Genomic DNA, 16,122 nt, shown 5'->3' on the forward strand with positions numbered 1-16,122 from the left:
CTGATATTCAGCTGGGAATGACTAAAACAGTAAATAAACACAAGACTATTAGCAACAACACAACCAGGCTTATATTTACTATGCCACAAATTAATCCCGCATAACAAACACCTCCCCCCTCCCGTCCACATAACCCGCCAATACAACTCAAAAACCTGCACAACACACTCAATCCCACAGCCCAAAGTACCGTTTACCTCCCCAAAGTTCATACAGCTCTTATATTTCCCCAAAGTCCCCAAAGTTACGTACGTGACATGCACATAGCGGCGGCACGCACGTACGGGCAAGCGATCAAATGTTTGGAAGCCGCAGCTGCATGTGTACTCACGGTACCGCGTCTGCGCATCCAACTCAAAGTCCTCCTGGTAAGAGTCTCTGTTGTCCCAGTTCTCCACAGGCCAATGGTAAAGCTTGACTGTCATCTTCCGGGAATGTAAACAATGAAACACCTGCTGTGTTATCCGGCACAACAGTCAGGGGGTGCATTCTACGGCGAGGGTGCGTTATCCGGCACAACACCTGCCGCAATAGACCGCTTCCCACCTACAGCTTTCTTCTTTGCTGTCTCCTTTGTTCATTGAACAAATTGCAAAAGATTCACCAACACAGATGTCCAGAATACTGTGGAATTTTGCGATGAAAACAGACAACTTAATAGCTGGCCACCATGCTGTCCCAAAATGTCCTCTACAATCCGTGACGTCACGCGCAGGCGTCATCATACCGAGACGTTTTCAGCAGGATATTTCGCGCAAAATTTAAAATTGCACTTTAGTATTGGCATGTGTTGCAATGTTAAGATTTCATCATTGATATATAAACTATCAGACTGCGTAGTCGGTAGTAGTGGGTTTCAGTAGGCCTTTAAGAACTGTAGCGGCCATTATGATGTGCAGTGATGTTTTTAAATTACCGGAAGTCTTGAACTAGTATTTCAATGGTTGGAATCTGCGCTTTTTCTCTATCACTAAAGCTTAGTGATATATCAGATTATCTAAAATGAGTTTGACACCCCTGACCTAACCCCTGCAATAATCTAAGAAACACTGTAAAGTGTATATCACTTAATACTGTTTTGTAATTATTAGTCCTGTATAGAGCTCACAAATACAGATTTCTAACAGCATCAAATTAGAGAGAAAAATAACTTTTGTTAGCTTGTACTAATAAAGCTTGCTTCCATTGTGTTATGTGGCAGGATGACAATCTGGACATGACTACCTACACTGTGCTGATCCTGGAGAAGAGCTCAGTGGAGATTAATGATCTGACCCCCGGCACTGCCTACCTGTTCCGGGTGCAGGCCCTCAGCAGTGACGGAACCCCTGGAGGCTCCAGTGTGGAAGAACAGTTTGAAACGTCCTCAGCAGGTATACAAACCAGGCGACAACCGCCGAGGCCAAATATTTCAGGGCGGTGTAGCTTTAAAGATGCTTCTTTATTTTTCCAGAACCTCTGACTCAGACCAATCCTGCGCTGGTTTTTGGCGTGCCAGTCCTAGGCGCAGCCGCGTTGTTCATACTGGTTCTGGTGGTCTTCCTCCGCAGACGGTCAGTAAGCACTCGGGCTTCCTTTCCCACTCCTTCCTCTGCCGGGCCTCCACATGTACTTGTACATTCCGTCTGTCCTCACCGCTTCCTTTCTGTCTTCCTTTTGACAACTTTCTCTTCCCAGTGTGTTGCAGCCTCCAAGGGGAGAATTTGTGTTCGCATTGTTCACTTGTTATATTCTGGAGAGGCCTTGGAAAGGAAATTGGTCTGGAGTGACACATTGTAGGGGACAAGGGGGTAGGCCTCAAGCTACTAAGTGCTTCACTGTGTTTCAGGCTTTAGTTTAAAGGTGACCTGCACCTTTTAGTGTAGCAAATTCAAGCCTGTCCACCCGCCTCCCTCCCGCCTGCTTGTCAGTCCTTTGGATTTAAAATCGCTTTAGCAAACATGGCCCATCGTCAGCGTTTATCAAAGGGACGCTTCTGTCTGAATAGTGTCGGGATCCCTTTGAGAGCTTCTTGTACGTTCACCACAAAGGTTGCTATGTGCTATTGATATTAAAGCAGACCTCCGCCACAGCCCTTCCTAATTTGCATTTGCATCGGCTTGAGCATTTACGTTCCCACATCGCACAGAGATCGTTAAGATACGCACGTCCCCTGCAAATTATGGAAATTGTAAAAAGTAGGTTATAAATGCAGTAAAGACTACAGCACCATTACTATTGGGACTGAGATGTACAGCAGTCATGCACATCCTCCATTAATTTGAAACCCAGTTGTAAAAATGTGTGTTTTGTATCTCCAAAAACATCATTGTCGTATAAACGAGCAAGACACAGTCAACTTAACAACTGCGACGTTTTGCACTAGGGATGATGTTTGATAAGAAATTATCGAGTTTGAGCCTATTATCGAACCGATTCCTTATCGATTCTCTTATTGAGTCCAGATAGATTGTTGTATATGGAAAAAACCCCACAATATTTGGTTTAACAAATCACTTCACATTCTCTACTGCTCACTACTATAGTATTACCATATCTGAGTTATTGTGCAGAAATGTGGGGAAATAACTACAAAGGTGCGCTACATTCGTTAACCATGTTACAAAAAAAAATAATTAGACTGATACATAATGTTGGATATAGAAAACATACAAACACTTTATTTATTCAGTCAAAAATATTAAAGTTCGATGATTTGGTAAAATTGCAAACAGCTAAAATGACGTGGAATTAAATGATGGAATGGATTAAGTAAAGAAGTTAAACATTGTACTGATATGATCCAGTTTAAGAGGTTGTTCAAATGAATAGTGCTTACAAAGTACAAAGAAGAAGAATTATGAGAAATACTTTCAACATTATTGAAAATAAGATATTTTTCATCTCAGTATATTACGGTAATAATGACTGAATTAATGAATTACATATTACAAAACTGTTGGATATACTAATTCACAGATATTTTATTATAAAAAGGTCAGTAAATGATGTATATATTTGTATGAAGTGGGAAAGGGGTAGGATTAAATAAGCTTTACTTCTTCCTACTCCTGTAAAGTGCAATGATATGAAACTGTGATGTATTATGATGTGGTCGGATCATGTTTTGTTTAGTTATGTTCTGTTAGTTTTGGACTTCCTTAGTTGTTCTGTGCACTTTAGGGGTTTGTTTTAGTCACCATGATTACTTATGATTTTCACTTGCTTTGCACACGCACCTGTTGCTCATCAGAGACTCTATTTAAGCCTGAAAAGTTTTAGAAAGAAATGTAATAATAATGTCAAATACACTATCAGCAGCTTCTCCATAGTTTCACAGATACATGTTTGCCGTTGAGATATTCTTTTAACTTTCTTGGCATTTAACATTATTGACTCATTCTGCTTCAGTATGGTGCAGACTGGAAGTGATACGGTCAAATTGCTTCGCCAAGTCTGCTACGTGCTCTGTCATGTTTTTCATCATCCACTTCTTCTTCTCAGCACTGTCCTTCACACTCACTTTCTTACTTCTCATGGTTGGAAAAACAAAGGGTTGTTCATCATTCGCTATAAACTAATCCTAGTGAGTAAGACTAGATGTTTTGGATCTTACGGGGTTCACTGTGACAATTGCTATGCCAACTAATGGCGGAGATGCTTGTAACTCAAATATTTGCTTGCAACTGAAAGCATAACAATTTATCTCAAAACACTTTTAAGTTGGGGGACTCTTAGGTTGAGCTACCACTGTACCAATTATCAATAAAGTTATAGATTTCAATATTTTTCAAAAAATGAAATAGATTTTTGTTAAAGAAAGCAAAGATTATATAAGGAAAATCACTGTATGCTAATGTGTAGTCCTGCTAAGAAATACACAACTGTGATGGAAACGAGGGCTGAGTTGATGCATGTGATAAAGCATTTTTTTTTTAAATCTCATTAAACATTTATCAACACAGATTAATCACCCGATAAATTTTGATGTGCCTCTACCTTAACCATGCATTGTTTTCTAAAGGCAGCGTGGGTTGTTATACAGTCAGTGATCAGGTCAGTGCAGGAAACGGGTGTGCTCAGTGGAAAATATCACTTGGAAATACACCCCCAGTGGAACTTTAGATACAACTGTTAACAAATGTTGAGCAAATAGTTGACAAGCATTTAATTAAAACATTTTGAAAAAATTGGAGAATGACATTCTGACAACACAATTGCATTTGTGTAAAGTTATTGACATATTTGTAACAGTCAATTTAAAGTATGCAAGCAAGTAATGTACTGCGATTAATTGTGACTAATTAAATTATAAAACTGATTTTTTTTTTTAATCATCATTTGACAGCACTAGAAACCGAAGCCAAAAGGTGATCAAAGCCTTGCTGAATTTTGAGTTACAGTCAATTTTATCTGGCAAGATATTTAAATATAGTATAAATATGATTATTTATAAAGATAAAAATATAAAATGTACATATTAATGTATATACAATGTGTGTGTGTGTGTGTGTGTGTGTGTATCATATATATATATATACATATATATATATATATATATATATATATATATATATATATATATATATATATATATATATATATATATATATATATATATACACATAAAAAAAAAATATATATATATATATATATATTTTTTTTTTTAATTAATTTTTTTTTATGTGTATATATATATATATATATATATATATATATATATATATATATATACATACACAGTACAGGCCAAAAGTTTGGACATACCTTCTCATTCAATGTGTTTTCTTTATTTTAAAGACTATTTACATTGTAGGTTGTCACTGAAGGCATCAAAACGATGAATGAACACATGTAGAGTTATGTACTTAACAAAAAAAGGTGAAATAACTGAAAATATTTTTATATGTTTTATGTTATATGTTTTTAAACGTTTTATATTCTTGTTTCTTCAAAATAGCCACCCTTTGCTTTCTCGATGAGCGTCAAGCACACCTGTGAAGAGAAAAACGTTTCAGGTGACTACCTCTTGAAGCTCATCGAGAGAATGCCGAGAGTGTGCAAAGCAGTAATCAGAGCAAAGGGTGGCTATTTTGAAGAAACTAGAATATAAAACGTGTTTTCAGTTATTTCACCTTTTTTTTGTTAAGTACATAACTCCACATGTGTTCAATTATAGTTTTGATGCCTTCAGTGACAATCTACAATGTAAATAGTCATGAAAATAAAGAAAACCCATTGAATCAATCCAAACTTTTGTCTGTACTATATGTATATGTATATGTACATAATATAAAGTTAAACATCTTGTTTTTACTGTAAGAATATCCCTGAATATACACATAACACAAACGTTTGCAGCATTCTAAAGGATCCTCATATATTCCAGAACATTTTGATTGACGTACATTTTTGTCCCAATTGTTCCCCTTCCGATCAAAGATAGCAAACGTCAAAGATCTCTTACATGATTGTCTTGTGGTCCGAGGTGTGTTAAGAGTAATTTTGTCCCGAAATTTGTCTCCAAAACGGGTCAGGCCGACAAAAAATATCAAGTTTAATATTTAGGATCAAAACCTTTCATATTTGTGAGGAAAATCGACGGCTCTCGAGTCATTGCAACCTGACTTGAGTCTAGGGCTGCAACTAACAACTAATTTGATAATCGATTAATCTGTCGATTATTACTTCGATTAATAATCGGATGAAAGAGACAAACTACATTTCTATCCTTTCCAGTATTTTATTGGGGGGAAAAAACAGCATACTGGCGCCATACTTATTTTGATTATTGTTTCTCAGCTGTTTGTAAATGTTGCAGTTTATAAATAAAGGTTTATCAAAATAAATAAAAAATAAATAAAAAAGTAGCCTCTGCGCATGCGCAAAGCATAGATCCAACGAGTCGATGACTAAATTAATCGCCAACTATTTTTATAATCGATTTTAATTAGGGATGTCCGATAATGGCTTTTTGCCAATATCCGATATTCCGATATTGTCCAACTCTTTAATTACCGATACCGATATCAACCGATACCGATATATACAGTCGTGGAATTAACACATTATTATGCCTAATTTGGACAACCAGGTATGGTGAAGATAAGGTCCTTTTAAAAAAATAAAAAATAAAATAAAATAAGATAAATAAATTATAAACATTTTCTTGAATAAAAAAGAAAGTAAAACAATATAAAAACAGTTACATAGACACTATTAATTAATGAAAATTAGTAAAATTAACTGTTAAAGGTTCGTACTATTAGTGGACCAGCAGCACGCACAATCATGTGTGGTTACGGACTGTATCCCTTGCAGACTGTATTGATATATATTGATATATAATGTAGGAACCAGAATATTAATAACAGAAAGAAACAACCCTTTTGTGTGAATGAGTGTAAATGGGGGAGGGAGGTTTTTTGGGTTGGTGCACTAATTGTAAATGTATCTTGTGTTTTTTATGTTGATTTAATAAAAAAACAACAAAAAACAGATACCAATAATAAAAAAAAAACGATACCGATAATTTCCGATATTACATTTTAAAGCATTTATCGGCCGATTATGGGACATCTCTAATTTTAATCGATTTAATCGATTAGTTGTTGCAGCCCTACTTGAGTCACTTAACTGGCATGGCTTAAGTGGAATATAAATTATGAAAATAATGCATCTTTTTTTTTTTGTAAATGACTATTTATCTTATGTCAGCTAAAAGAAAATACACATTCACCATAAATAAAGTATATTTTGGTAAATAATCAGTAAAATAGCAATTATTTGAATTTGATGTTTTCTTTAATTAGGAAAAGAAACTCTCACAGCAGACAAGGACCAGAGGACGCTTACTTCTCCAGCTCAGGTAAATCAAACAAAAACACCTCTCTCTGTCCTCACGTCATTCATGATTATGAAGTGAGCGTCTAACAACTTTCTGGTTTCTTAGAGCAACTGAAGCCTCTGAAGACCTACGTGGACCCGCACACATACGAGGACCCCAACACGGCTGTCCTTAAATTTGCCACAGAAATCCATCCCAACCACATAACCAAACAGAAAGTCATCGGAGCCGGTGAGTGACGGGCCTCCTGAGGCGGCCTACTTTTGGGGCTTGCTGAGAGATGCGTCAATCCCCGATTGGGTTGTTTATGTTGCACATTTTCCGCAGCTTACCATGTTGATTGACGGTGGCTTAGTTTAGCCAGATTAACATCTACCTGGCTGGAGTCCTTGCACAACAAGTTGGGACATTTTGTTCTGTTGAAACTGATACATCAGCACCTCCCAAATCTGCCATACATGAGATGTTTATTCAAGTAGGACCACCTTTTACCCCTTGAACCCATTGTTTTTTTGTCCCAGCATACACATCCATACCCCCTTCCCACTCCTTCTCCTCATGTGACAACTGATTCCCATACTCCCACACCACAGGCCATCTTCCACTTAAACAACACAAGCGCTCTCTCCTTGAACACACCTCTACGGGAGAGCCTCAAGCAAAATGGCTGCACACACTTCCTTTTTCTTCAGGCCGAAACCCAAAACTCCTTCACACACATCCGCAGTACCGCAATGGCTTTTTCCTAAGTACCCCATCTGTGTCTTTCAGGGGAGTTTGGTGAGGTGTACCGTGGTATTTTGAAGACGCCCGGCAGGATGGAGGTGGCGGTGGCTGTCAAGACGCTAAAGCCTGGCTACTCCGAGAAACAAAGGCAGGACTTTCTGAGCGAGGCCTCCATCATGGGACAGTTCTCCCACCAGAACATCATTCACCTGGAGGGAGTGGTTACCAAATGTAAGCACATTTCTTTCCTAACCCACCTATTTTTGAGCGACATGTTGTTTATCTTTTATTGTGTCTGTGTGCAGTCAAACACGCCATGATTGTGACTGAATACATGGAGAATGGAGCACTGGACAGGTATCTTAGGGTAAGTCGACCACGTGACATTAATTATAATAGGATAGGATGGACTTTTAGTCATCCCCATACTTGCCAACCTTGAGACTTCCGATTTCGGCTAGAATTCACCAAGTCAAGTATTTCATATATATATATATATATATATATATATGTATATATATATATATAAGAAATACTTGACTTTCAGTGAATTCTAGCTATATTTATTTATTTTATTGTATGTATGTATATTTATATATATATATATATATATATATATATATATATATATATATATATATATATATATATATATATATATATATATATAAATAAATAAGAGAAATACTTGAATTTCAGTGTTCATTTATTTACACATATACACACACATAACACTCATCTACTCATTGTTGAGTTAAGGGTTGAATTGTCCATCCTTGTTCTATTCTCTGTCACTATTTTTCTAACCATGCTGAACACCCTCTCTGATGATGCATTCTGCTTCGTCTCCTTGTTGTGCACTCTCTAAAAGCCCGAGATGTTAATGTCACATATGCATGTACAGTAGATGGCAGTATTGTCCTGTTTAAGAGTGTCACAACATTGCTGTTTACGGCAGACGAACTGCTTTACGGTAGACGAAAACGTGACTGCTGTTGTTGTGTGTTGTTGCCGCGCTGGGAGGACGTTAATGAAACTGCCTAACAATAAACCCACATAAGAAACCAAGAACTCGCCCTCGATCATTCTATAGTTATAACGTGATTGGGCAGGCACGCTGTTTATATTGTGGGAAAGCGGACGTAAAAACAGGTCAGGTCCGCAAGGAGCTGGAGGGGGCGTGGCCTCCAGCTCGGCCTGAATTTCGGGAGATTTTCGGGAGAAAATTTGTCCCGGGAGGTTTTCGGGAGAGGCGCTGAATTTCGGGAGTCTCCCGGAAAATCCGGGAGGGTTGGCAAGTATGACACTATGTCACGCTTCAAATATCGCGGCCTTTCTACATTGCAGTTTTTTTTGTGTGGAAAAAACGGCCATAACGTTTTCTTTTATTTTTATTTTTATTTTTTATATATTTTTTTAAATCTCATTGCAGATAGCAGATTGTTTTAAAATGTTTTAAGTATATATTTCTTTTAAATACAAAACCCAAAACTAGTGAAGTTGTCACGTTGTGTAAATCGTAAATAAAAACAAAATACAATGATTTGAAAATCCTTTTCAACCTATATTCAATTGAATAGACTGCAAATACAGGATACTTAACATTCGAACTGGAAAACTTTTGTTATTTTTTTGCAAATATTACCTCATTTAGAATTTGATGAACCAAGAACTCGCCTTCGATCATTCTACAGTTATAACGTCATTGGGCAGGCACGCTGTTTATATTGTGGGAAAGCGGACGTGAAAACAGGCTGTCGACACGTCACTCAGGTCCGCATGGATTTCGGGAGATTTTCGGGAGAAAATTTGTTCCGGGAGGTTTTCGGGAGAGGCGCTAAATTTCGGGAGTCTCCCGGAAAATCCGGGAGGGTTGGCAAGTATGGTCATCCCACAATGTAAAAAATGATGTGCTTCCAGTGGACTAAGGTTGTACGGTATACTGGTACTTGTATACCGTATTTTTCGGACTATAAGTCACAGTTTTTTTCATAGTTTGGTGCGACTTATACTCAGGAGCGACTTATGTGTTTACATCTAACACAATTTCCCAACTCATATGGAAACGGGGTTTGTAAAAGCATGAATGATTCCTACTGATATTGTATCAGATCAATGTCGGTATCTTATCAGAGAAGTTGTATCAGGACAACCCTAATTTGTATTACCACAACACAGAACTCACACTAGAAATGACTGTTGAAATGACTACATGATACACAGAGGTGGGTAGAGTAGCCAGAAATTGTACTCAAGTAAGAGTACTGTTACTTTAGAGATTTATTACTCAAGTAAAAGTAAGGAGTAGTCACCCAAATATTTACTTGAGTAAAAGTAAAAAGTATGTTGTGAAAAAACTACTCAAGTACTGAGTAACTGATGAGTAACATACACACACATATCATCTATATATATATATATATATATATATACACACACACACACACACACATATATATATATATATATATATATATATATATACATACACACATATATATATATACACACACATACATATATATATATATACATATATACACACACACATTTATATATATATATATATATATATATACACATTTATATATATACAGGTAAAAGCCAGTAAATTAGAATATTTTGAAAAACTTGATTTATTTCAGTAATTGCATTCAAAAGGTGTAACTTGTACATTATATTTATTCATTGCACACAGACTGATGCATTCAAATGTTTATTTCATTTAATTTTGATGATTTGAAGTGGCAACAAATGAAAATCCAAAATTCCGTGTGTCACAAAATTAGAATATTACTTAAGGCTAATACAAAAAAGGGATTTTTAAAAATGTTGGCCAACTGAAAAGTATGAAAATGAAAAATATGAGCATGTACAATACTCAATACTTGGTTGGAGCTCCTTTTGCCTCAATTACTGCGTTAATGCGGCGTGGCATGGAGTCGATGAGTTTCTGGCACTGCTCAGGTGTTATGAGAGCCCAGGTTGCTCTGATAGTGGCCTTCAACTCTTCTGCGTTTTTGGGTCTGGCATTCTGCATCTTCCTTTTCACAATACCCCACAGATTTTTCTATGGGGCTAAGGTCAGGGGAGTTGGCGGGCCAATTTAGAACAGAAATACCATGGTCCGTAAACCAGGCACGGGTAGATTTTGCGCTGTGTGCAGGCGCCAAGTCCTGTTGGAACTTGAAATCTCCATCTCCATAGAGCAGGTCAGCAGCAGGAAGCATGAAGTGCTCTAAAACTTGCTGGTAGACGGCTGCGTTGACCCTGGATCTCAGGAAACAGAGTGGACCGACACCAGCAGATGACATGGCACCCCAAACCATCACTGATGGTGGAAACTTTACACTAGACTTCAGGCAACGTGGATCCTGTGCCTCTCCTGTCTTCCTCCAGACTCTGGGACCTCGATTTCCAAAGGAAATGCAAAATTTGCATGGTTGGGTGATGGTTTGGGGTGCCATGTCATCTGCTGGTGTCGGTCCACTCTGTTTCCTGAGATCCAGGGTCAACGCAGCCGTCTACCAGCAAGTTTTAGAGCACTTCATGCTTCCTGCTGCTGACCTGCTCTATGGAGATGGAGATTTCAAGTTCCAACAGGACTTGGCGCCTGCACACAGCGCAAAATCTACCCGTGCCTGGTTTACGGACCATGGTATTTCTGTTCTAAATTGGCCCGCCAACTCCCCTGACCTTAGCCCCATAGAAAATCTGTGGGGTATTGTGAAAAGGAAGATGCAGAATGCCAGACCCAAAAACGCAGAAGAGTTGAAGGCCACTATCAGAGCAACCTGGGCTCTCATAACACCTGAGCAGTGCCAGAAACTCATCGACTCCATGCCACGCCGCATTAACGCAGTAATTGAGGCAAAAGGAGCTCCAACCAAGTATTGAGTATTGTACATGCTCATATTTTTCATTTTCATACTTTTCAGTTGGCCAACATTTCTAAAAATCCCTTTTTTGTATTAGCCTTAAGTAATATTCTAATTTTGTGACACACGGAATTTTGGATTTTCATTCGTTGCCACTTCAAATCATCAAAATTAAATGAAATAAACATTTGAATGCATCAGTCTGTGTGCAATGAATAAATATAATGTACAAGTTACACCTTTTGAATGCAATTACTGAAATAAATCAAGTTTTTCAAAATATTCTAATTTACTGGCTTTTACCTGTATATATATATATATATATATATATATATATACAGTATATAATTTATATTTATTTATTTTGCCGTTTTTGTTTACATGTTAAAGGTGTTTTAATGAATATACATGCATGTTTAACACATATAGATTCCTTTCTTTCATGAAGACAAGAATATAAGTTGGTGTATTACCTGATTCTGATGACTTGCATTGATTGTAATCAGACAGTAGTGCTGATAGCGTCCACGTTTTCAAATGGAGGAGAAAAAAAGTTCCTCCTTTCTGTCTAATACCACATGAAAGTGGTTGGTTTTTGGCATTTTATTTGTCCAGCTTCCATATTCGTTTTTATACACTTTACAAAAAATACATTGGCGGCAAATTCCGTAGCTTGCTAGCTTGTTTGCGCTGGCTTTCGGAGACTCTTGTTTTGAAAGCGCAGGCGCGATGGAGCGGCACTTTTATTGTGAAGACAGGAACTGTGCAGCTTTTGACGGGATGTACGATTGAAATAAAAAAGGGTCTTTTTTCCTTCACACTTTTGATTGATTGATTGAAACTTTTATTAGTAGATTGCACAGTACAGTACATATTCCGTACAATTGACCACTAAATGGTAACACCCCAATAAGTTTTTCAACTTGTTTAAGTCAGGTCATGTGACCGCCTGGCTCTGTTTGATTGGTCCAACGTAACCAGTGACTGCATCTGATTGGTGGAACGGAGTGAACGTCACCAGTGACTGTATTTGTTGAAACGCAGGCACTATGAAGGTCTGTCTGACAGACCAAAACAAACAAAGCGTGCATTAACAGATCAATAAAAATTAGTAGCGAGTAGCGAGCTGAATGTAGATAAAAGTAGCGGAGTAAAAGTAGCGTTTCTTCTCTATAAATATACTCAAGTAAAAGTAAAAGTATGTTGCATTAAAACTACTCTTAGAAGTACAATTTATCCCAAAAGTTACTCAAGTAGATGTAACGGAGTAAATGTAGCGCGTTACTACCCACCTCTGATGATACACCAGAAGTGCCCAAAAGTGCGGCCTGATGGCGATTTTCTACCCGCAATTTTTTTTTTTTAATGGTCTACGACAGGGGTGCCCACACTTTTTCTGCAGGCGAGTTAAAGTTAAAGTACCAATGACCCCGACTTAAACAAGTTGAAAAACGTATTCGGGTGTTACCATTTAGTGGTCAATTGTACGGAATACGTACCGTATTTTTCGGACTATAAGTCGCAGTTTTTTTCATAGTTTGGCCGGGGGTGCGACTTATACTCAGGAGCGACTTATGTGTGAAATTATTAACCCATTACCGTAAAATATCAAATAATATTATTTAGCTCATTCACGTAAGAGACTAGACGTATAAGATTTCATCGGATTAAGTGATTAGGAGTGACAGATTGTTTGGTAAACATATAGCATGTTCTATATGTTATAGTTATTTGAATGACTCTTACCATAAGATGTTACGTTAACATACCAGGCACGTTCTCAGTTGGTTATTTATGCCTCATATAACATACACTTATTCAGCCTGTTGTTCACTATTCTTTATTTATTTTAAATTGCCTTTCAAATGTCTATTCTTGGTGTTGGGTTTTATCAAATAAATTTCTCCCAAAAATGCGACTTATACTCCAGTGCGACTTATATATGTTTTTTCCTTTTTTATTATGCATTTTTGGCCGGTGCAACTTATACTCTGAAAAATATGGTAGTATCTTGGTACTAATGAATCAAAAACGGTACTATACTCTGTTTAAAAAGTACCGGTTCGCCATATTTTGTATTTACTGACATGACAGCGCGTCGTCGTCACGTCGTGACATTGCTGGTTTTACGAGCAGAGGAGCATGTTTGGCAGCGCACAATCACGGAGTACTTACAAGCAGACACAGTGTGTAGACAGAAAAGGGAGATCAGACGCATTTTGGCTTAAAAACTAACGATAAAGGTGAAGTTATAACACTGAAACGCCCTCTGGAAGAGGTGCTTTAAAACATGGTTAGCTCGTTAGCGGCTAATGTCCATCCGCAATCGGCAGTGTTTTAGCTACTTCTAAACCACTAATCCTCGCCTCTATGGCGACAAATACAGTGAGTTTTTTTTACAAGTATCATCCCTGCAGGACGAGGAATAGCTAAACATGCTTCACTACACACCGTAGGAGGATACAATAGCTCGCCAGCGTCACAATGTACCGTAAACAAACGCCATGGGTGGATCTACACCTGACATCCACTGTAATGATACCAAGTACAAGAGCCTATCTAGTCGATACTACTACGATTACATCAATATTTTTTATCGTCACAAAATCTTTTTTCTTTAAAAAAAATAAATTTCATATTATATTCATAAACTCAGGAAAAAATACTTTGTTGTGATACCACAAAAATAATTTGTGGTATCATCCAAAACTATTGTAAAGTATCCAAACAACAGAAGAATAAGTGATTATTACATTTCAACAGAAGTGTAGATAGAACATGTTGAAATAAGTGTTTGATGAGCATTCCTCAACTTTTTTGCCACTTGCGCCAGCTTTTTTGAAACATGTTGCAGGCATCAAATTCCAAATGAGCTAATATTTGCAAAAAATAACGAAAGTTTTCCAGTTCGAATGTTAAGTATCTTGTCTTTGCAGTCTATTCAATTGAATATAGGTTGAAAAGGATTTTCAAATCATTGTATTTTGTTTTTATTTACGATTTACACAACGTGACAACTTCACTAGTTTTGGGTTTTGTATTTAAAAGAAATATATACTTAAAACATTTTAAAACAATCTGCTATCTGCAATGAGATTTCAAAAAATATATACAAAATAAAAATAAAAGAAAAAAATTTGGGCGTTTTTTTCCACACAAAAAAAACTGCAATGTAGAAAGGCCGCAATATTTGAAGCGTGACGTAGCGTGGGAGGACTGTCTACATAAAAAGGATGTAGCTGAACAATTAAGTCATTGTGTGTTTTGTAACTAACTTGTGTGTTTTTCATGTTTTCTTGCTATTAGGACCGCGACGGAGAGATTTCCTCCTTCCAGCTGGTGGGCATGCTGCGTGGCATCGCTGCCGGCATGAAGTACCTCTCTGATATGAGCTACGTCCACCGTGACCTGGCCGCTCGTAACATCCTGGTCAACACCGCTCTGGAGTGTAAAGTGTCCGACTTTGGCTTGTCGAGAGTTCTTGAGGACGATCCTGAGGGAACATACACTACGAGTGTGAGTGAACGCAGTATGGATAAGTAGAGATGTCCGATAAGGGCTTTTTTGCCGATATTCCGATATTGTCCAACTCTTAATTACCGATTCCGATATCAACCGATACCGATATATACAGTCGTGGAATCAACACATTATTATGCCTAATTTTGTTGCGATGCCCCGCTGGATGCATTAAACAATGTAACAAGGTTTTCCAAAATAGATCAACTCAAGTTATGGAAAAAAATGCCAACATGGCACTGCCATATTTATTATTGAAGTCACAAAGTGCATTATTTTTTTTAACATGCCTCAAAACAGCAGCTTGGAATTTGGGACGTGCTCTCCCTGAGAGAGCATGAGGAGGTTGAGGTGGTTGGGGGGGGTTGTTGAGGTGGGCGGGTAGGGGGTAGCGGGGGGTGTATATTGTAGCGTCCCGGAAGAGTTAATGCTGCAAGGGGTTCTGGGTATTTGTTCTGTTGTGTTTATGTTGTGTTACGGTGCGGATGTTCTCCCGAAATGTGTTTGTCATTCTTGTTTGGTGTGGGTTCACAGTGTCGCGCATATTTGTAACAGTGTTAAAGTTGTTTATACGGCCACCCTCAGTGTGACCTGTATGGCTGTTGACCAAGTTTGAATTGCATTCACTTGTGTGTGTGAAAAGCCGTAGATGTTATGTGATTGGGCCGGCATGCAAAGGCAGTGCCTTTAAGGTTTATTGGCGCTCTGTACTTCTCCCTATGTCCGTGTACTTGGGCGTTTTAAAAAGTCATAAATTGTACTTTTTGAAACTGATACCGATAATTTCCGATATTACATTTTAAAGCATTTATCGGCCGATAATATCGGCAGCACGATATTATCGGACATCTCTATGGATAAGTTAGCCCCCACTTGATCTTAACAAGATACGTATGCTTTCATCTTTGTGGACACAATGCAGGGAAGAAGTTGAGAGCCTTGACTTCATTTTTGTTTAACAGGGCGGTAAAATCCCCATACGTTGGACAGCTCCAGAGGCAATCGCATACAGGAAGTTCACCTCAGCCAGCGACGTGTGGAGTTTTGGCATCGTCATGTGGGAGGTCATGGCTTTTGGCGAACGGCCTTACTGGGACATGAGTAATCACGAGGTGAGATTCTGTTAGAGTGCACGGTTTTAGGTTGCGGCCACATTTTTTAAAAACCGTCATC

The 16,122-nt window shown here is 37.9% G+C and overlaps 1 protein-coding gene across 1 annotated transcript in view; it reads left to right on the forward strand.

Annotated features, from left to right (window-relative positions):
- Positions 1–16,122, forward strand: part of epha2b (eph receptor A2 b) — a 92,887-nt gene that overhangs the window by 60,560 nt on the left and 16,205 nt on the right. Inside the window, exons 7-14 of the mRNA XM_061975133.1 lie at positions 1,202–1,373; positions 1,454–1,553; positions 6,792–6,847; positions 6,932–7,057; positions 7,598–7,783; positions 7,858–7,919; positions 14,737–14,946; positions 15,912–16,061. Coding sequence (XP_061831117.1) covers positions 1,202–1,373; positions 1,454–1,553; positions 6,792–6,847; positions 6,932–7,057; positions 7,598–7,783; positions 7,858–7,919; positions 14,737–14,946; positions 15,912–16,061 — 1,062 coding nt within the window. The remainder of the gene's footprint in view (positions 1–1,201; positions 1,374–1,453; positions 1,554–6,791; positions 6,848–6,931; positions 7,058–7,597; positions 7,784–7,857; positions 7,920–14,736; positions 14,947–15,911; positions 16,062–16,122) is intronic.

This window comes from Nerophis lumbriciformis, linkage group LG01 (genome assembly GCF_033978685.3).
Source record: "Nerophis lumbriciformis linkage group LG01, RoL_Nlum_v2.1, whole genome shotgun sequence".
Taxonomy (NCBI): domain Eukaryota; kingdom Metazoa; phylum Chordata; class Actinopteri; order Syngnathiformes; family Syngnathidae; genus Nerophis; species Nerophis lumbriciformis.